General features: G+C 36.4%; 5 protein-coding genes across 9 annotated transcripts; 2 read left to right on the forward strand and 3 right to left on the reverse strand.

Annotated features, from left to right (window-relative positions):
• The first annotated feature begins 63 nt into the window (after positions 1-63).
• NPR1 (regulatory protein (NPR1)) lies at positions 64-4,334 on the forward strand. Of its 3 annotated transcripts, none has more exons than XM_012221572.4 (5): positions 64-1,416; positions 1,577-2,324; positions 2,471-2,671; positions 2,846-3,115; positions 3,686-4,334. In XM_012221572.4, exons 1-5 carry the CDS (start codon positions 889-891, stop codon positions 3,688-3,690), a joined length of 1,752 nt encoding a protein of 583 aa, XP_012076962.1. In that variant the 5' UTR covers positions 64-888; the 3' UTR covers positions 3,691-4,334. The 3 variants fall into 3 exon arrangements, with proteins under 3 accessions (XP_012076962.1, XP_012076963.1, XP_012076961.1); XM_012221573.4 differs by having other exon boundaries at positions 65-1,416; positions 2,846-3,094; XM_012221571.4 differs by having other exon boundaries at positions 66-1,416; positions 2,846-4,334.
• LOC105637902 (heat stress transcription factor A-2) lies at positions 3,596-5,803 on the reverse strand. The gene is made up of 3 exons (XM_012221570.4): positions 5,145-5,803; positions 3,996-4,835; positions 3,596-3,889 (listed from the first exon to the last, which is right to left on the reverse strand). The coding sequence occupies exons 1-2, from the start codon at positions 5,739-5,741 to the stop codon at positions 4,011-4,013; spliced, it is 1,422 nt and encodes a 473-aa protein (XP_012076960.1). The 5' UTR covers positions 5,742-5,803; the 3' UTR covers positions 3,596-3,889; positions 3,996-4,010.
• Positions 5,804-7,335: 1,532 nt separating this feature from the next.
• LOC105637905 (hypothetical protein) lies at positions 7,336-10,000 on the reverse strand. The gene is made up of 10 exons (XM_012221574.3): positions 9,207-10,000; positions 9,033-9,130; positions 8,888-8,955; positions 8,764-8,807; positions 8,520-8,597; positions 8,274-8,427; positions 8,008-8,160; positions 7,810-7,920; positions 7,666-7,731; positions 7,336-7,592 (listed from the first exon to the last, which is right to left on the reverse strand). Exons 1-10 carry the CDS (start codon positions 9,527-9,529, stop codon positions 7,503-7,505), a joined length of 1,185 nt encoding a protein of 394 aa, XP_012076964.1. The 5' UTR covers positions 9,530-10,000; the 3' UTR covers positions 7,336-7,502.
• A 1,577-nt stretch (positions 10,001-11,577) lies between these two features.
• Positions 11,578-17,824, reverse strand: EMB1789 (CCCH-type zinc finger family protein). Of its 3 annotated transcripts, none has more exons than XM_012221577.4 (8): positions 17,506-17,824; positions 16,062-17,140; positions 15,459-15,533; positions 15,113-15,241; positions 14,255-14,305; positions 13,510-13,650; positions 12,094-13,364; positions 11,578-11,921 (listed from the first exon to the last, which is right to left on the reverse strand). In XM_012221577.4, the coding sequence occupies exons 1-7, from the start codon at positions 17,708-17,710 to the stop codon at positions 12,315-12,317; spliced, it is 2,730 nt and encodes a 909-aa protein (XP_012076967.1). In that variant the 5' UTR covers positions 17,711-17,824; the 3' UTR covers positions 11,578-11,921; positions 12,094-12,314. The 3 variants fall into 3 exon arrangements, with proteins under 3 accessions (XP_012076967.1, XP_012076966.1, XP_089580991.1); XM_012221576.4 differs by having other exon boundaries at positions 16,062-17,152; XM_089724865.1 differs by having other exon boundaries at positions 11,578-12,009; positions 16,062-17,152.
• A 267-nt stretch (positions 17,825-18,091) lies between these two features.
• On the forward strand, positions 18,092-21,171 carry LOC105637907 (Ribosomal protein S16 family protein). The gene is made up of 3 exons (XM_012221578.4): positions 18,092-18,361; positions 18,788-18,833; positions 20,717-21,171. The coding sequence occupies exons 1-3, from the start codon at positions 18,229-18,231 to the stop codon at positions 20,928-20,930; spliced, it is 393 nt and encodes a 130-aa protein (XP_012076968.1). The 5' UTR covers positions 18,092-18,228; the 3' UTR covers positions 20,931-21,171.
• Positions 21,172-21,517: the final 346 nt, after the last annotated feature.

The following is a 21,517-nucleotide window of genomic DNA, read 5'->3' on the forward strand; positions in this document are numbered from 1 at the left end:
TCTCAATATAAGATTTTATTTTTCATATTACTCTCTAAAATTTTGAGATTATGAATTGAATTTGAGGAAGTATTTTCCTCTCTCTATATATATAGCCAAAGACGGCAATCAGTTAGCAATTTGATGACGTTTACAGGAGAGAGAACCAAGAACACTAAATAAATAGGAAAATGGCAAAAACGCCATGAGTCCATGACGAAAGCAGAAAACGGGTTAAACAAAAATTTCAACTGTGAAATATTGATAAAGAAAATGTAGCTAAAGGAAGCACTTCAAAAATGAATGCTTGACCTCCCAATTGATGCTATAAGCACAAAGCCCAGCCATTGGATTACGCTTCAATAAAGAATCACCTTTCAGATCAGAAGACAAAAAGATGACAACAGCTTTTATCAAAAACCAGTAAGCAAAGATACTGCAGCAAAAACCTCAATTTCTAGAGAAACTGAAGAAGAAATGAAAGAGAACATGGGTTGATCCTCTTTTACGGTCGAAATTCAGGAATCAATTACTCAATAATGACAAGCCCATGAAAAACAGCTCTGTCTCTTTTGTACTTCTCTGGTCTGGTCTAGTCTCCCTGTTTGTTCGCACTCTTCGTCGCTTGTGTTATAAGTTGTTGCGAACTGAGATATTTGCATATCGACTTTATCATCCATGGCCGTCATCTTCCCTAAATTGATTGCCTTTTATCAGGAATTGCATATAATACTCTGTTTTAACGTTCTTGATAGTGATTGATTTCAGAGGTCTCTTGTCTCTGTTTTTTTTTTTTTTTCGCTCTGCAATCTGTACTCGTTCCAAAAATGGCTTCTTTTTGTCTCAAACACTGAACCCTTTTTTAAACCCTCAATCAAAAATTCCACTTTTCTGCTTTTTGTTCTTTTAATGGATAATAGGATTGGATTCTCTGATTCGAACGAGATCAGCAATGGAAGCAGCACCTGTTGCATAGAAACCCTCTCTACTCCAAACCCTCCAAACCCAGAAATCTCTGCTCTTCAACAGCTCTCTAAAAGCCTTGAATCCATCTTTGACTCTTCAGATTTTGACTTTTTCGCCGACGCTAAAATCACAATCTCCGCCTCTAACCGGGAGGTCCCGGTCCACCGGTGCATTCTATCGGCGAGAAGTCCTTTCTTTAAGGCAGTGTTTTCGGGTTCTGCAGCCAAAGAGAAAGGTCAAAATTTTGAAGTGAAAGAGTTGGCCAAAGACTATGATATTGGGTTTGATTCGATTGTAACAGTTTTGAGCTATTTGTATAATGGAAAAGTGAGGCCGTTGCCTAAAGGCGTTTGTGTTTGCGTGGATGAAGATTGCTCCCATGTGGCTTGTAGACCAGCTGTGGATTTTATGGTTGAGGTGCTATATGCTGCTTTTACGTTTCAGGTTCCTGAATTGGTGGCTCTCTACCAGGTAAGAGTTAGAAGTTTGTTTGTGAATTTTTCTCTTTTGTCTGCCAATTTTTCTGATGGAGAATAGCAGATTTTGGGTAAGATTACAGTGACCAATCCCCTGCTTTTAACATTTTGCTGATTTCTTTCCAGAATTTTTGAGCTTTTCTATTTAATTGCAGAGGCACCTTCTAGACATTCTTGAAAAGGTTGCAATTGATGATATCTTGGTGGTTCTATCTGTTGCAAATATTTGTGGTAAAGCGTGTGAGAAATTGTTGACAAGATGTATTGAGATCGTTGTGAAATCATATGTTGATATTGTAACTCTTGACAAGGCATTACCCCAAAACATTGTAAAGCAAATTACAGATTCTCGTTTAGAGATTGCTTCAGACACACCTCAAACCACAAGTTATCCTGATAAACATATAAAGAGAATACATCGAGCTTTGGACTCAGATGATGTGGAATTAGTTAGAATGCTACTGAAAGAGGCACATACCAATTTGGATGATGCTCATGCTCTCCATTATGCTGTTGCATATTGCGACGCGAAGACGACCACTGAACTTCTTGATCTTGGTATTGCTGATGTTAACTGTAGAAATTTAAGGGGATACACTGTACTTCATGTTGCTGCAATGCGAAAAGAGCCTAAGATTATAGTCTCTCTGTTAACTAAGGGAGCTCGACCATCAGATCTTACTTCCGATGGCAGAAAAGCACTCCAAATCTCAAAGAGACTTACTAGAGCTTCAGATTACTATAAATCTATTGAGGAAGGGAAAGCTTCTCCCAAGGAGAGATTATGTATAGAGATATTAGAACAAGCTGAAAGAAGAGATCCATTGCTTGGAGAGGCTTCTCTTTCTCTTGCTATGGCTGGCGATGACCTGCGAATGAAATTATTATACCTCGAAAATAGAGGTGAGTTTTCGTCAGAATCCTTCTGTCTATCCATATTCTTTCTTAACTTCTTTTTGATTTGCATATTAATTTATAATCCTTTTGGAGAATTAAAATTAAATTTGTTTTTATAAAGGACACTGACATTATTGATATTTTCTTACCAGTTGGACTGGCAAAAATTCTATTCCCCATGGAAGCAAAAGTTGCAATGGATATTGCTCAAGTGGATGGAACTAATGAATTTCCATTAACTGGCGTCAAGAATAAGAATTTGGCTAGTACACAGACAACTGTAGACTTGAATGAGGCACCTTTTAGAATTCAAGAGGAGCATCTGAATAGGATGAAAGCACTCTCTAGAACTGGTAACACTCCTTTTACATATGTAAATAACCTACATGTAGAGTTTTTCTTTGTGTTGTCTTAAAACACAAGGTCAATCCTAAAAACTCTAATTCTAGATATCCAAATAAGGTCAATCCTAAAAATTTAGGAATTGTATGTTAACTGACTCTGTTACTTGACATTGATCTGAGCAGTGGAGCTTGGGAAAAGGTTTTTCCCTCGGTGCTCAGAGGTGCTGAACAGGATCATGGATGCAGAAGAGTTATCACAGTTAGCCTATTTAGGAAATGAAACTTCAGAGGAAAGACTCCAAAAGAAACAAAGATTCATGGAACTCCAGGAAGTTCTTACTAAAGCATTTACTGAGGATAAACAAGAGTTTGACAGGTCAACTATATCATCTTCTTCTTCATCAAAATCTGTAGGGGCAGTGAGGTCCAATAGTAAGTTCCTTACCAGGGGTGGTAAGGCTTAACCTATTCTCTTGACTTATATTTGATACTAATAGGGCTATAAGTTTTCTTTTTCTTGGTTTGTGTTAGTATTAATTATGCTTTTAATTCTTTTACTCTGCTCTGCAATTCATTAATGGAAAGGTTGTTATACAAATATAAAATGCTTGTCTTTGTCATTAGTCAAGGAGGTTGTTATAATTATCCATAACTTTGCTTCTTTAGGCAACAAAATCTCACCTAAATACTTTAAAACCATTACATTTTCTATTATCATCTCGAACTTGCTACAAAGACCCACCACCAACTGTACAATATCGTAGCTTTCTCCTTTTCTGAACACGTGTCATGACTTGCAGATTGTTCTGTTTAAAGTTTGAACCTTCTGGTTAACATTAACTAATAATTATTTTATTAGCTAATCATTTTATCAGAGACTGTATATGTTAACTTTATCACCTCATAAGGGCATAGCAAATCAGAAAAAACCAATTAAACCTCAAGTGCTATTCCATACTATTATGTAGTTTGATACCCAAAGTCTGACTACTGATATTACAAAGTTTAAAACTTTTGATGCAGGATGATAAAACTATGGTATTTACTGCGTGTGGGAATATTTACAGTCTAGATGATTCATCATTGGTGACAGAATAAAAAGAAAAAGAAAAAGAAAAAAACGACTCAGGAAATATGAACATGTATGACCATTGTCAAACACTAGCATTTCCAATGCGGGCTAGGAGCAGCTCAAATGGAAGGGCCACCTGCCTGACAATTCACATCCTGCAACCAGTATAGAATTTGGTATCAATATCTGCTAATTAAGCATGTATACTTATAACAGTCAATTGCAAATAATGCATAGAGAGAAGCATATAAAAGATTTTACCAGTGCAATCAAGAACTAAATACAACCCGCTTGCTGTACCAACTCAGTTACATATCCATCCCAACTTCTTGGCTTTCCTGTCAAATCCTCCAATTCAAGGTAAAACTTAGAGTCATTCACATCTAAGTCTTCATCAACTAAAACCTCAGGAACCGTATCATCATCTAGCAATATCTCTGACATTAGATGATAAACAGATTCCTGAGTATTGGTACCACACGTCGCGATAGCCGGACTGCAAAACTCATCACTTATTGGAGTTTCAAACAGTTTTGACATTGTATTGGTCTCTGTATCCTCTTTTAATATCTCAGTAAGTTCAGTTTGCATTGTAGCCAATTGTTCCTGAGCTTGGTTTCTACAAATTACACTTTGGTTGGCATCCACAGCATCAAGCAACCTTGCACGGACTTGGCTATCAAGCAGTCTTCTCTTTTTGCCGAATTCAGCCGCATCCAGTTCTCTTTGTCGCTTTCTCTTTTGGATTAGATTCTGAATAAAACTACCCTTCTTGGCTGCTTTGGCAAGGAAAACAAACATCTGCAATTGCTTGCACTCTGCAACTCGAACGCGTTGTTCAACAGTGCTAAGTTGATTCTCCGAATTCTCCTGTTGCTGTCTGAGTTTGAAGATTTCAACCTTCAATAAATCTTGATCATTCTTCAACTTCTCAAGTTGGACTTCTAAACTGAGTTTTGCTGAATCATCGCTTGTTACTGCTCCTTGTTGTTGCTTGTTGTACCTACTTCTTCTCCTGATGTTCTTGAGCAAATGCTTCTTACCTCCTTGAAACCCTTCATTTGCGAACTCCCATCTATCAGGATCAACCTTTCTGAAGCCCTGAGACCATTTTTCCACCATAAGAAACCAAACACACAACACAATCGACTATCTTTTTCTTAATCAAAAGCGTAAAAATATCAAATCGTTTTTTAGGGTGTCCATAAAACATGTTCCTGAACCTGGGAGACACATATCCCAATATCAGAGTACGTAAAAATTGTTCATAAAACAGTAAAAATCCCAAAATGCAAAATTATTTAATTACGGGAGAATATTGATATTTCCAAATATCAAACACATGTACAGGAGGTATAATCAAACAAAGAAAAACACCAAAACAAACAGAATCAAAAGGAGAAAACTTACATAGGTGTTGAGTTGGCGAATGAAACTAGAGAAATTACAGTGCTTGAAGTATTTGGGAAGCAGATGTTTGGAAAGCTCATGCGCATCCCAAACAATAAAACTATCTCGATTTTTGCTCCAAGAAACAGTAGAATCCGTCTCAGGATCCTCCACCATCTCGAAAGTCTTTCTTAAAAACGGTGGGGGACCTGTCTCATGTAAACCCTCCATCGGTTTAGGCAAATCAACTGAAGAAGAAGAAGACGACGATCCATTGTTATTAACACCATTATCAACGTCACCAATAGCCCCTGCATCATACTCTTCCCCTGCTTCTTCCTTAATAGTAACTACTTTGATAGTCTCCGCCTTCCTTTCAATTTCAGTTGTCATTAAGGATGAAGAAGCTGAAGAAGAGGGCCCACCATCGCTTCCTCCACTGCCAGCCACTGGCATTTCCTCCTCTTTGACAGAAATTGATTGCAAAGGTTCTTCTTCCTCCGGTTGAGTAGGTTTTGGCATGAAAGTTGCTGAAAGCGACGGAGAAAGGCCTCCACCTCCACCTCCACCTCCACCGCCACAACCGTCACCGCAAGATTCAAAATCGGGAGCCAACATTTCTTTTGGTTTTTCCTTTGGGTAAGGTGTGTGATGAGCGAGCGAGTATTTATTTGAAGAAGTGAAGAAGAGGCGCCACGTCTTACTCCTCTTAGACGCTTTTTTCCTTTTCTGGCAATTGCCATTTGTCCCCACCTAATCCTAATCCCTCTATTTTCTGGAAATTTCCATTCTGCCACTCCTTCCTGCCTCTTTCTTCAAGAACAAGGCCCTACCTACGTTAATACTAAAATGAACAAAATATAACCACCGGCCACCTGTCACCTTGTGGGGGCATCTCATTATGGACCGATCTCTCTTCACCCACACTTTCGGTTCGGAAATGGAATCGAACCGGTTCTTCCAAAACCGTTAAGAATTCAGTACGGGAAGGAAAGATTTGTTTGTCTATGACGTCTGGCCAATCCATACCCATCAAACTAGTTTTCCTTTTTTTTTTTTTTTTTTTTTTTTTTAATAAAGGAAATGAGCGTTTCTGTATCTGGTCATTAGGGAAAAACTGACATAATTGGTAATAAAAAATAATATTTTTTTAAAACAAAATAATTATTGATTTTGTATACCAAGCCTAATTTAATTTCTCACTTATACAACGAGTTCGTATTGAGTTTGAACATCTCCGATGGTAAAAAGTTTTTATAATTTGAATTAACAGAAAATTATTTTTATTGTATAATTCATTATGGTATTTCACTTAAAACCGATCGAGAAAAGAAAAACTATTGACTACATAAGTGAGCTGTTCATTAATTTTAAGTAAATCTTATCTATTTTGTCATCTCTACACACAATAAATGCCAATCACAAATGCACAATTGCTACTTTCTTTTCTTTTTTTCTTTTTTTAATGAAAAAAGACGTTTGAATATGAATCTATTTTCGGGTCATATATATACTCACCACTAGATTATGACTGGATGTGCACAATCGCTGCTTTCTTGTGTAAAGTAACCAAAAAATTTTATTTTCATTTTATTTTTGTTTTTATTTATAAACTTGACCAAACACTTTAGTATTCCGTTACATTTCCAGTTCCCATATTTGAGCTTAACAACATACTCCGTTTTTATATTAACGTCAAATTTCAATTTTTAATTAAATTAAATACAATTTTTATAGCCTCAATTCTTTTTGAAAAAATAAAAGTTAAATTAGCAGTTCCGAATTTAAGTCTGTATATAGATAGATGTCTACATACATGTGTATGGATTTATGAGATTATATTTGTTTAAACCAAATCAAGAAAAAATATGAATTTTTAAAAATTATTTATATTTTATATTTTTGATAGATGTATGAATCTGAACCGTCAGATGTCAACGTACGAAATTTCAAAGGGCTAGATCAATCGGTCAATAGATGACCTTTTACCTGCATGGATTACACGTATCAAAATGTCGGCCGACGGTGCGTACAATTACCTCACTTGTCTCTATTCCAAAAGCCCACAGGAGATTATCACAACTGTTACTAAAGTACTCTGTTAATGTATGCCGAAGCGGTTTCATAAATCATCCAAGTTCAATGTCACCGCACCGGATGGAAAAGGATTGGGATCTTCTTTGTCTACTGTTAATTATGTCACACAGAGAAATTTAAAAATCAAAATTCATCCATTCATATTCAAAATAATAATAATAATAATAATAATAATAATAATAGATCCATTCACTGTCAATCTAAATTGACTATGTAAGGCCTCGCAGCATAGCCTATAACTTAACAAAACGCACACCCCGAATACAATTCGACAGAACATTATTAATCGGTGGCAAGGGCAGTTGCCATCCAATTAGACAACACGTTTTGGATCTCCGGTTCAGTAGTTAAGGAACAAGGAGTTACCGCAACCTGCCAAATTTATTAAACTAGTAAGAACAGGAGATTTCATCACTATGTAAAGAAATATAGGGTTCTAACTCACAAATCCATTCTCAAGTGCTCTGAAATCTAGATCCTCTTCAATGTCTTCCTGCTCCTTTTCTGAAAGCTGCACATAATTAAAAAGTTAATTTATGCATTAAAAGCATTAATTCAATCAAATATAGAGATTAGATTATAGGAGTACCTCTAAACGGAAGTATTTCTTCAAAGTTTTTGGGGGATTAACTTTTCCTGCAATTCCAACAGATTCAATCTCTACGTTTTTCCTATGTGAATTGAAGCGGCGAGCTGCACCCTGTAATATCAGAATTGGTTAACAGTTAAGAGTCACAGTAATTCCTTATATTTATCTAGAATTGCAAATGTGATTATTTATTCTCACTGCGGCAGAGGCATCTCGGCTGAGTTGTGCAAGCTTCATACCCAGGCTTTGTTGATTGGACATGAAATTGCCAGCAGAAGGATGCCTGTTTGCTGCCACTGCTTGCCATCTCAAAGAGGACCTCCATGCACTCTGCCTTGTTACTTTAAAGCCCTGTCAAAATCAAAGTTTGCCATTTAATCATTTATACATATGTATATATATAAAGCCTGCTTGGGATTTTTTTTTTTCTTTTGTTTTATAACGAATGCCCACAAAGTTAAAACCTTGTTTGCAATGGGACAAGTGGGAATTTCTACGTTCAGCAAGCAAGTTTTGGGGAAGTTTCCCTTCTTTATATCCCTTATCGCAGCATACAATAATGGCAAACAAACATTGGCTGCATCCTTCAAGTCATTTTCGCAGCTTACTCCATCCTTCCTGAAAAGGTCCAAATTTGAATAATGAAAACAGCAAATAATCCAAATTCAGAAAAGAAAACAAAAAATTCAAGAGGAGGAAAGTCAAATAACCAGTTCAATGATATGCAAAGAGATGGTACGCCACAAATCAATGCTTCCCTTGCAGCAGCAACAGCACCTGAGTAGAACCTATCATGCACAGACACTTCACTGTAATTCACATTCTCTAAAGGACCACTGAGAGTCTCAGTTTGCCAAAAAAAGAACAAAAAAAAATCTAATCTACATATATTTAATCAAAGGATCAAATAGAGAAAGGTTGGTGAGGATGTGACAGACAGAGAAGACTACTAACATGTTATGACCACAGCTTGATCCTCTGTTTATTCCACTGATCACCTGTATTTATTTAACAATTAATTAAGGCTCAGATTCATTCTTTTATATAATCTAAGAAGTAATATAATAAATAAACCTACCAGGGCAGGCTTAGTCCAGGAGAACAGTGCCCCTGATAAGGCTAAAGAAACACAGTCCGCAGGAGTCCCTGGCAACAAAGAATAATTTTTAAGATAGCGAAATTTGCAGTGTTCACTATAATAAAAAGAACCAAACAGCATTTACCAGAAACTTCATAAGCAGCAGTGACGCCGCTAATTTCAATAGAACGAGCAGCGAGCGTCTCCCTAATCGTTACTGAGTGGCCAGAAACAGATCTATCACTGCAAGGACCGCATACAAATTAATAAAGTGAAATTATTTTCTCGGAAACCAAACAGAGTGGAAGAAGGAATTTACGATTGGGGAGCGCAGACATGAACATTAAAACGGCCATCACGAACAAGAGCTTCGACCAGAGAAGTGAGTCCAGAGGACTCTATTCCTTCTCCATTAGTGACCAAAACTATTTCCTTTTCACAATCACCATAGACATTGCTCTGGAGACTACTTGGAGAAGAAGAAGATGCATTAAAAGCAACTGGATTGGGATCATCATGGATATCATTGTTTGAGGACTGTTCTACACCGGCATCGGCGACGTCATTTCTAGCGATGAGAACTTGCTGGAGATTTGAGATGAGAGACGGAGGCAAGAAGTTGTTCTTGACGGAGGTTGTCATTTCTCGGATTTGGAGTAAGAAATAGAATTGCAGAAAAATTAGCTAATGCTATTTATAAAATGGAATCCAGTTCAATCAAGTTACTGGACCGGTCGTTTTACCAGTGTGCTCTCCGCGTCTAGCGGCAGTTAAAATCCGGACCAATATCTGGACGCCATGCAATTATTTTACCTTTTTTTTTAATAAAAAATTTAAAAAATAACCTTTTTTATTTCTCAATTAAAAGTAAGAGGAAAACTAGATTGTACACGATTAGAGTCAAATTTCAGTCCATTCATTACCTGTGCATCCAAAATTTTCAAATTCCGAATGAAAATGACAGTTGAGTGTTCAATTTTTATAAATTGAAAAAATATTTTCAAGCATAACTTTCTTTTTATGAATTTGACGCGTTGCGAAAAAGATTAAAGACTTATTTACTGTAATTGGAATCTGGAATAGCAAACAAGACATGGCTGATTTGCACTCCTAAAATTAAAAAGAAAAAAAAAAGTGGGAGTAATTATAACATCACATGAGCCTGGGCAAGAATTGGACATGATTAAAAAGTTCACATGGTTATCTACTCCAATCCCCGACGAGTAGGTACAAACAGCACCAAGCTGATAAAAAAAAAAAAAAAAGCAAAGAAGGGGAATAGTAACATTTCATGGGTGAAGTGTTGATTGCTACCAAAGCTATGAATCTCTCTTTCATGTTTTTTTTTTTTTTGGCTCCAGCACTTTTAACTGGACACATCTTCCTATGTGAAGTGAAGGACTAACTACCAAAGCTAGATGGGCTTTTTGTAAATTTTCACAAAAGTTGTTAAGGCGCTAATAAATTAATCAATGGGATATTCCTTTAAATACTTCTTAATTAGCTTCTTGATTGCTATAGTACAAATGATTAATAATATAATGTAGATTCTTACTCTTCTAATTGAAAGCAAAAAGAAGAACAATTTGCTATAATCTAAAGAACTAAAAGTAAAAGAGAGCTCATACATGATGAAACTTTGTTGGATAGGAGGGAGGGATTATGAAAAGGGATGATTTTTTTTTTTTAAATTTATAATTTCGCTAATTTAATATCTTTTCTATACTAAAAGAAGATACATTATTAGATCTAAATATGTCACTTTTTTTATTTTTCCTGCAACTTTCTTTCCCTTAAAGGAATGGCCTAGGATTCAAATTATTAAAACTCTACTTGGATCTAAATTCTTTTTTTCTTTTTTTCTTTTTTTTTTCCCCCTTTGAGGATGTTAAGATTTGGAGATTACAAAAGAGAGGGTACTAATTACTAAATGCGATCATTGATAAAAATACATACATTGCAAATATCTAGAAATTCGATAAATATCAACCTTACCCTTTGAATAGAATTATATGGGTTTAGCTTTTCATGCGAGCCTAATGCTGAAAGAAATTTCGGAGATACTGATTATAAAGTCCTTAAAGTTCAAAAAATTCAAATACTTTTGAACCCTAAGCTTTTTGTTTTTTGAAAAAATATTGGCTCCCACTTTTCAGAATATGAACATATTATCATCAAATAAAGTGCAATCTTGAAGACATTATGAATATACTGCTACAGTCTATGATATTTCTTCTTGGTTTGGCTGTGAATTATTGCCAGTGAGAAAAAAAAAATTCAAAAAAAGGTTGGAAAAAAGCTGTGATGTGGGGAATATATAGTACACTCTGATATTAATTTAGGGTTCCTGAGTTCGAGACAGCATTAATTAATATTTGCATTTTCTTGCGCGGTTCTTCATCAGATCCAAGGCTTTGGTAAGGACATCCCCTCATAAATAGATGCTCTATGCTGTATGCTCTACTTTAGTTAACCCTAAGGAACATTTGGGAGAAAATTATTGAATCCTTCTAATTAATTAAACTGGAAATTTCCTGTATAGAAATTGTAGCAACACTGTTGCTTGTTTGCAAAGGAGTGGATGTGCAATTGAGTGTCTCTGCACAAAGTGAACCACTATGGTTTGCCTTCATCTTCACATCTCAATGAGACATTATTTAAAAAAAAAAAAAAAAGATCCATTTTTAGAATTAATTATAATAAATAAAAATTAATTCTAAATTTCAATTCAAAATAAATATCATCCAATATTTATAAGATATGTTCATGATATAACCTACTGCTATTAGCAGAACAATTTCATGACAGACCAGGAATGAGATTTTTGTTAATGTTAACCTGGCTAGTTGCTAGAGCATTTGATTGACAAACTAACAGTGTAAAATATGTACAGCCACGGCAACTTCTTCCATTATGAAGCAGAAAGCAAAGCAACGTTCTCTGGTAAATAGACTTCCATGTTGTCTGGAAATAAGCTAGGATTCGGCAGTGATACCATCGGAGAATCTGCCAAGGCTGCTGCAGCCAGCTGAATCTTTAAAATGTGTATTCCACGAGATTAGTCAAAATATGCACTCAGTTCACCTCCATTAATTTTAAGATTTATTATTGTCAACTAAAAGCTGTCAAGTGCAATGTGCAAATCAATTGCGAAAATTAAAGAAGATATAAGAATGCAAGGAGGAGCGGAGATTTGCAAACTGTACCTTGTCAAGCAATGCTGCAGATGGAAAGGGTAAAACTGAACCATCAATTGCTAAATGACCAGGAAATGGCCTTCTCTATTTCGTGAGGTGTTTCGGGTGCCCAAAGCTTAAGATTTAGCTCCATGATTCTCACATACGGCACAACTTATATCAGGTTATGTTCCAAGCTCCTATTTACTGTGTCATTTTACCGCCAATACTAGATATAAATCCAAATTTTTTTATGCTTTTGCTGAGTTATTCTGTGGACCTTTGGCCATAGCAGTTTCCTTGCCAACTCCACTATCAACAGCAATAGCACCATTGGTGGATTGCTTCATCTTCATTCCAGATTCAACCTTTGCCGCAAATGCAAGAGTTGATATCAGTGCCTTCTGAACTGAATTTGGTGTGTTTTTTAAGCATGCAGGTGCGGAGTAATCTGCAGAGTGACCTAAACCAAGTGGAGAAATTGATCGTTCCTGTGAAATTGCACTTGAATTCTCACACTTGTTGGGTGCAATTTCACTTGCTTGAGCGGATCTACCAACACATGTGGCTGAACTGGAGGGCAAGCTACCTTGTGTAGTACTTTTGGGACCATCTGTTGAAGATTCTCCGAATGACAAAATTTTTGACTTCTGAGTTTCCATTGCAAATTCAGTTTGCAGCATCTTATTCAACCAAGGAGATGTGTTTGACACACTTTGGCTCGTTTCGTTGCTAGCTTGGATGCTATTACCCAAGTTTATATGTGAGATAGATCGCTTAATCACACTAAAATTGTTTGGTAAAGATAACTTAGCACCAGTATTGCTTGTTAATTTCCTAGTGCTGGAAAATCCTGATGGAGGTTTGCCAAAGGAAAGGAAATTTATCCCCTTGGGTGTCACAACAGCTGGAGTTCCCCTTGGAATCTCATTTGAAATTTGAACTGTGCCAGATGCATTTTGATCTGTCTGACATCCAGCTTTGAACCCTTCATTCCTTGTGACAGCTGAACCACCCAGTGCAGAAGGATTAGATTTAGTAACACATGACTTTCCAGCAGAGAAAAATCTAATGCCTTTTGGTACTGGCACAGGGGCACTTGGAACACTCTTGGCTAAATTTTGTTCTGGATTTTTCCGAGAAATATTTCCCACACTGTCAGGAGAAGCTTTGATGGTGTTATGGGAAGTTCCACCACTATCAAGTTGCTTCTTACAATTTGAAATGCTCATCAAGGATGCAGGCTTCAGTTCAGGAGTGCAAGCATTTGAATTAGATGGAAGATCATCCTTGAGAGGTAACTGAGGTAAAGGTAGCGTCAATTAGATACGAAATGAGCTCAATAACAAATCCAAGGTGAAGATAGGGAACACACATATCTGATTTAGTGCACTATAAGCAAGTAAGTAATTACAAATCAAAGGATTCTGTAAGGGAAGAAGATACCTTGTGTGAAAACATGCAACCCTCACCTCTGCTGCAAGAACCTGTTGTCACATAATTAGTACATGGATACTTGGAGAGCTCATGGTCAAATGGACAATCATCCCCTTTCAAGCACATGCGATGTACAAAATGAGAACAGGGCTGCAATATCCAAATGTGTGACAGATAACACTTAGCATCAATAATAATAAACTCAACAAATCAACCAATAAGGAATCCAGAAAAATAAAACTGGCAGATTGTCACATAGAGACCTTCCTTTGAAGTTATATGGATTGAAAAGAAGAGAGATTAAACAAATCCAAAACCCAGCCTTATGACATTCAGGCTAAATAAGAATATAGTAGCAAAATCTCCATTCTAACTTCTGAGAAGGTAAAGGAAAACCCTTCCTGTTACGGTCCCAAGTGTGGACCTAGTTAGGGGCCTATTTGATTGAATTTAAGAATAGAATTAGGGTTCGATAAGAGAGAACCTAATGAACTCTAGAGCTTGTTAAGAGAAAAATTTACTAATCTCTGAGTTCTAGGAACTCAAACCTTTGTTTAAAATTCTGCTCCCATCTTTCATTAATTCACAACCTTTTACAAAACTAAATGCAGAGCTAAAGACTAATAACTACACACAACAATAAAGAACCCACTTAATGACTACCCACTGATAAAAAAACTGATTTCCCATCTTGTTAGCTGCACATGACAAAAACAGACATAATCCTAAATAAAAGTACCAAGCAAAATGTTACCATGGATTTTGTCACTGGTATTGTATCATGTGAAAACTTGCATTTTTCGCCCTGTAAAAGAAATGGGAAAAAATGTTAATAAAAAGCAGCAGGCTAAATAACTAAAATAGATCACTAGTCATGAAACAACGAATTAATCTCAATAAAAGAGTAGTTCTTCCAAGCACTGGCTGCCCCACGTCCAGTAGAGAACCCCATTTCAGGAATTCCACCCCAAATGACCTTCGTTGATAGGATATCCAATTAAAAGCAGGGAATATGAGGGAATTCAATAGTTTGGTTGGCTTAAAAAAGAGGAAGGAAAGAAAAATTTAAGGACTGCCTTTATGCTAGTAGACATAAATTGATCCTTTCTGAAAATGGGAGTGAAAGGAAACAAGAGATTACTCAAGAGGCGGGTCTATTTTGGCTATTTTTTCATATGATCAAGAATTTTGTCAAATACAATGAATCTCACACATTTAAGGAGGAGAATAACAATAAATACAACAGCTTGAACTTTTCAAAATGGCTTGTACATGCATGTATTGCATGAGCATGTATTCTAAGAAAGCTAAGAGTAATGAAAAGAACAATAATTATGCAACAAAACAAAAGTAGTCATTGTGATACGACACAAAAGCAGTAGTGCAGAACATTCACGAGAGATCAGCATAAGCATTAGTAATACAGTTTATCAAACAACCAACAGCAAAGCAGAGCTCACAAAATTAAGCTCTTATTCGAGTTTTCTAATAACTGGCAGAATGCACCTTTGCTGCCACATAAGGATGTTGTTATTTGAAGCAGTTCAGAAATCAATAAAAAGATCAGACAAGATTACAAGAATAATAGAATATAAAGCAGAGTCACAATTACCTCATAGCATCTCCCGTTGATGTAATGGCGACAGTATATCACAGTTTTTGGTTTCTCTACTGGACGTAGTTTCAGCCTCTTGACACCAAGTTCTCGATTCTTTTGTGCTCGTTTCTTTCGTTTTGCTTCCTGAAAAAAGAAAATGAACTTTTAAAATTTGTAAACTTCAAATAAAGAAAGGTAACCTTGGTCTCAAGGATGCGTAGATAAACTTTTTTAGATGAATTGTAGAAAACAAAAATAATTGACCAAAAAATAGTAACCGGCAAAATTTCAGAATCAACAAACTACTTGGACAAAGAAATCAGTCTAACACCAGAGAAATAAGGATGGGAATATGTACAACCTTTTTCTTCACTTTCTTTTGCTCGGAAGGAGTTCCCCGCTTTTGCTTATTGCATAGACCAGCATCCTGTGGCAGCTGAACAATGACAAAAAAGGGTTAAAATCCAGATTTTAACCTAACAATTTCACCATGGTCCTGTAGCTCTAAGCCCTCCATAATTTCAGGAATTCACAATAAACAGTTATGAAAAACATGTTGAAATAAATGTACAAGGAATGACAACAGACGAAGAGGCATCACTTGGACTTTTGTGGTTATCAATTAATTCACACTCAGAGTTAATGGTTTTAAGGATTTGTTACGAGTACTTGAACACTAAAAATTCCAGTGATAGGGAGACCTTACCTAGCCTAGGAAAACAAAACAAAACAGATTGTGCAAACAATTTCTCAATGACAATAACAACCACCCACGCAACCCAACCTTGCACCCAGAAGAAAGAAGACTCTGCATGGTGAGACAAAAGAAAAGCAAAAAGATCCTGTACTTGAAGGAAGAGTATGACTTCAAGCCAACATACTCTGTCACTAAAATACACATTCATGAAACGAAACAGTCACATGAACTAGTAAAGCCAAAAGAAAATTACGAGAAGAATCATACCTTCTCTTTACGTATAATTCCTTGGCTTAAAGTTGTATTTTGATCTGATTTTTTGGCAGACAATCCCAAGTTATTAGAACCAGTATTACCTTTCTTCTTTCCCTTGGTTCTGCTTCCCTTCTTTGTCTCCTTGGTTTCAGAACCTTTCTTTTGTTTCTTAAATCCATGTGACTCTTCAGCAAATATAGGATCTTCATAAACAACAACTTTACGTTTATGGACCATCTCATTTCTAACTTCTTCAGCAAGTTGCTTCTTCTGCTCCTGGGATGCTGCAATATCTTCAGAAAACACGTCAATTAATTTTCCATTGACCTCAAACTCACCAGAAACCTGTCCCTCTTCTACTTCAGCATCTTCAATGACATGATTAGGAGAACCCACAGTAATACTGGTACAAACTGGTTTCCCTGATTCCATGTCTTTTTTCTGCATTTCATGATTGGCTTCTAATTCATTAGTCGTCAACACAGAAGTTCTATCGTCACTATTATCTGTCAATTTTGAAACAGCACTAGCCACACTTGTATCTAACGATGAGTCAATGATTTCAAGGATCTTTCGACTAGAGCATCCTTTGTCAACTTGTTGCTGACCTGTAACCTCACATTCCTCCATTACAATTGCTTGAAGATCCAAATGTTCTCGGTCATTAGATAATGCAACTGCTTCACTATGACTCTGGTTAAGATTCCCACCCAATGATGTCATCGTGAAATTGCAATTTTTATCACTAGAAACTTCTTCATCCCCTTTCATTAAATGCTCTAATTCATCCATTAGAAAGTGCTGCAACTCACCAAATCCTTGATCTTGCAAATCAGTCTCGTTAGTACCATCATTTTGTTTAGAACGATGGTCACCTTCTTCTATTCTCATGATGTTCTCTATCTCACTAATCACCAATTGAGTGTCACTAAACGTATTATCATGTAAGCCAACAGAGTCAAATTTGTCATTAACCGACAAACTATTGCGAGTGGAGGAATTATTGTGATCCATTTCACTAGGGGTGGCCAATTCAATGTTCTCGCACACAACTTTTTCAGATGCTCCTCCCTGTTCATTACTCTGATCGTCTGCCACCAAAACTAGCATCATCGCATTAATAAGATCAATAACTTATAACAGAAATTCACTAATGATAAATTATATTTAGCTTCAAATTATAAGAGCATTAATCTGTTACACTTTTATGCTACTAAAGGAACTTCCCTTTGCATCTTCAAGCACAAAAAACAAAACCAAAATCTCTACTTTTAAATCCAAACGAACTCTAAAGTAATTCAAAAAAAAAAAAGGCTTATCAACTTAAAATCAAAATTCTCAGCATCCAAACACGAGATTTTAATCAAATAACAAGAGAAATAACAAGAGGCGAGAAGTTGCGCCTGAAAAAGGGACGAATTCATGTAAAAGGAGTCATAGAATACCAGCTAGTTACCTGTTCTTAGCTGCTGAGGGGGTGGGGCCGGTTCGCAGAGTTCAGGATGTTTGTAACATTGGGATAAAATTCGAACAAGAGTATGATAAGTTTCGCTTTTGAGATGCGACTTACGATGAGAAGAGAAAGCGAAAGGAGATTTTGGGGTCTCAATATGCGGTTTTTCCATTTCAAGGACTTGGAAACTTTGTCCTCTCATCTGCATATATGACCAAGAAGAAAGGTTTTGTTCTTGTCTACCCTGCAAATTACTTTCATCTCCGACTACGAAGAGGATGAAGTTTTCTGTAGAAACTGAGACTTCATTTTCGAATTCGGTGCATATAACAGCGGCGTTTTATATATGGACGGTAATAGTTATAAGACGTTCTGTCGTTTCACGACAATGGTCATCGATTAACCGACAGCGTTTTAGGAATGATGTACCGACTAATATAATATGAATGACATATGGTCGAACGACTGCGTGAGACATTTAAAAGGATTATTTATACTGCAATTTATGAATTAGGATTAATTATTTACTTAATCTTAAAATTGATTTTTAAAAAATTACACTTTATCCCTCGAAACGACAAAGATAAAACGACTCTCGCATTTTATCACTCAAAAATCGTGTAAAACCCAAAACCCTAGCTGCTAGTGAGTTGAAGGATTCAGTTCTTTACTCTTGTCGATTTCCCTCGTAAAATCAATTCAACGAATTAAAGCAGGTTACAGAAGATGGTGGTAAGGATCCGATTGTCGAGATTCGGGTGCAAAAACAAGCCTTTTTATCGGGTAATGGCCGCTGATAGCAGATCCCCTAGAGATGGCAAACACCTTGAAGTCCTTGGTTACTACAACCCCCTTCCAGGTTTCCTTTTTCTCTCTGTGAAATTCAAGCTTTTATATGGTGACTAGCTGTTCTTGTTGTTCCTTAATTAATACCTAAGCTGAAAATTGGGGCTGGGTAATAGCATTGCCCCTTTTGTTGCTAAGAAATTGTTGGGAAACTGAAGAGAAACAGAAATTCTGATTAAATTTCACACATTTGTTATTTTTTGGATCACTAATATGAGAAGTGATTTTGTTTAGACAAAGATTATAATTTCCATCGATCAAAGGGGAAATGTTAACGATTTGCTAATAAACTCATTAAGCATTTCATTCCTTCACCTCTGGCTTTTCTGTTGTCCAAATGGAGCAAGGAGTATCAAACACTGTTTTCTGCTGTTTTCCTCTGTCGGTCATCTGTTGTATTGCAATCTAAGTCCTTTCAAAATATTTCTGTCTTTTACAGGTCAAGATGGGGGCAAAAGGATGGGTCTTAATTTTGAGAGAGTGAAGTAAGCTTCCATTTACTCTTTTCTCTTGCAAGATTCAGTGTCTATGTTCATTCTTTCTTGCCTTCAGTTATATCTCCTTTGGAAATATTGATTCGATTGCTTGAAACTTTAGTTCCATTGATTTTTTCTATTTTTGTTTGTATTCAAATGCTTCTGACAGACTGCATGGATTGAAACAGAGTTATAGTTACATATTGCTTTTGACACCACTTTATATTTTATGATTTTTCTAGTTTAGTACATATTCTTTTGCTTCTGTTACTCTTATAGATCACTTTTTTTCTTCCTATTTTTTCCCTCCAAAAGTTGGGAGTGGTGGTTTGGAGGGAAGTGTCTTGGGATTGCATTTTCAGCTAGCAGCAAGTCTAAATGTTTTCTGTTTTTAAGTTTTTTCTTTTAATTATGAGTGTTGCTTCTGATAAGTATTGCTCCTGTATGTAGATGATCCTATCAGTCTGACTGAACAGATTAAAATGTTATCAAAATCCTTGCATATGAGGTCTTAGCATCATCGCAACCAATCACAGGTTGTAAACCTTTTGAGAATGTTTTGCATCCGAAAGCCTTATTCTATAAGCACTTTTGAAACTCAAACTTGTGACAAAGTGACTTGAGGTAAAAAGAATATTTTTAGAACCATGATATATCTTTGAATTTATGGAGCTAAACCATAACTAAGAACAGAATCAGGAGGATTATTGTCCATTTCCACCCAAAGGTGATATTGGATATTGAAGTAGAACTGAAAGAGATCAAAGCACTAGGGATGATGGGAATCTGAGAGAACCTAAGTAAAATGTAAGAAGAGAGAAGTGTGGGGGGTGGGGAATGGAGGTAGAATCACGAAGTGGTTGAAAAATCTTTCTGGCTGAAATGACCTAATACTCAATTATGAGGCAGCTTCCCCAGCAATGACCGAGAGAATGTGAACTGGCTGCATCAATGAAACTAGGGAGGAAAAAAGCCTCAAGTTATCAAGGAGGCCATACTTTAACTAGGGAAAATGAAGAGGATAGCAATGCTAACATTATGAAACTGGAAGAATGAAGTGAGGAAGTTAAATCACTAAATGAAGACATGAATGGCCAGCATAAGAGATTGTAGTGTTAGAAAGCTTATCACAAAGATCATTAAGATATGCTCATATAGGGTGAAGTTGATTACATATGAAGTTTGTATTTTATTTCTTATTTGTTTAGCATGAGCCTCTAGGTCAAGAAAATCCTTTTCATGCTTAATTGATCAGAATGAATTTAAATTTGTCCATTTTGGTGCATTAGTAATACCTCAGTTCTAAATATCATTATATATTAACCTACAGTTTTTAGTAGGAATGTAATGGTTTAGGATGCAACATTTGTTCCTTTCTTTTGGCAATTACATATATTTTTATCATCTGCGGACGTCTTCATTTGGCCAATCCATGGCTCACTTCCTTTGTGCTAGTTTCAGCAATATGGCTGTCGTTCTTATGATGATTTCCAGAATTCCTCTTCGATGCCTATGGGCCCTATACCATGATACTTATGGTAAAATGATGTTAACTAAAATTTATATTCTGAGCTGTACTGAATTTAAAGCTGTTTTTGACAAAGAAGATTCAGATATGTGCTTGTTTTTGGTTCTGAAATATCCTTCACTCCACCTTTTAGCTTGATATGAAATGTCCTTGTTTGGAATTGTAGTAGAAGTAGAAAACTAAGCAATAGGCCAATAACATTGTTTCTCCAGGCAGAAAATGAGAAGAAAAAAATGTTAAATCCTTCGTCTCCAAGCTCTTATCGATCATCACCATTTGTCTTGTCAAATTAAATGAGGAAGCAAATACCTGAGTTTTTTCTTTTAACTTCTAATTTCAGTATTTGTTCTGTTGGTTACTACAGGTATTGGTTATCTGTTGGTGCTCAGCCTTCAGATCCTGTCCAGCGAATTCTTTTCAGGGCAGGGGTACTGCCTCCACCCCCAATGGCTGCAATAGCACGTAAAGGTGGACCTCGTGACACACGTCCAGTTGATCCAATGAGTGGGCGTATTTTGGAACCAGAGAAGGCAGCCAATGCTAGCGAGAATGCGGAAGCTGGAACATCCACCCAATGAGACTTCAATCTCCTTTTGTTTGTCTGATATATTTTTTCTCTTTTATGGATGAGGAAAAAGCTGTCTTTGGGTGGGGAGAGTAGGTGCAGCTCAACCCAATACTTCCACTGCGATTGTTAGACAAGTGAATATTGTGAAAAATAACTCCATGTGAGCATGATAATCCAGTGGTTACCATATGGTTTATTGAATTTCTAGTATGTTTTGGAAAGAGCTTTAAATTTATGTTGCTTTGTTCAAAGTTGTTCTTGCTCCTCCTAGTGTCTAGGCCCTATTCTGGTCTATTATGGTTGAATTTAAGGCATAAAACAAGAAAGCTGCTTGGGGCTATTCTGTAACCATTTATTCCAGCAGGCAGAACCTGAATTAAACAAATTCATGCAGTGAATTTTTTGCTTTTGGACCACAAGGAAGGAAGGAGCCTGTCTAAGCAGGACAGCAGGTGATATGCATGATGACGTCGATTCATGCCCCTATGTGAGGATTCAGTAGTCTTGCTTGTAAACCTTGTGCGTTGGCCTCATGGATGTTCTGAAAGGTAATATTTTAATAAAAAGATCCTACACCTTTTATTTACTTGTTATAAA

The sequence above is a fragment of the Jatropha curcas genome, chromosome 8 (genome assembly GCF_041381405.1).
Source record: "Jatropha curcas cultivar XTBG-Jc1 chromosome 8, XTBG_Jcur_1.0, whole genome shotgun sequence".
In the NCBI taxonomy this organism is placed as follows: domain Eukaryota; kingdom Viridiplantae; phylum Streptophyta; class Magnoliopsida; order Malpighiales; family Euphorbiaceae; genus Jatropha; species Jatropha curcas.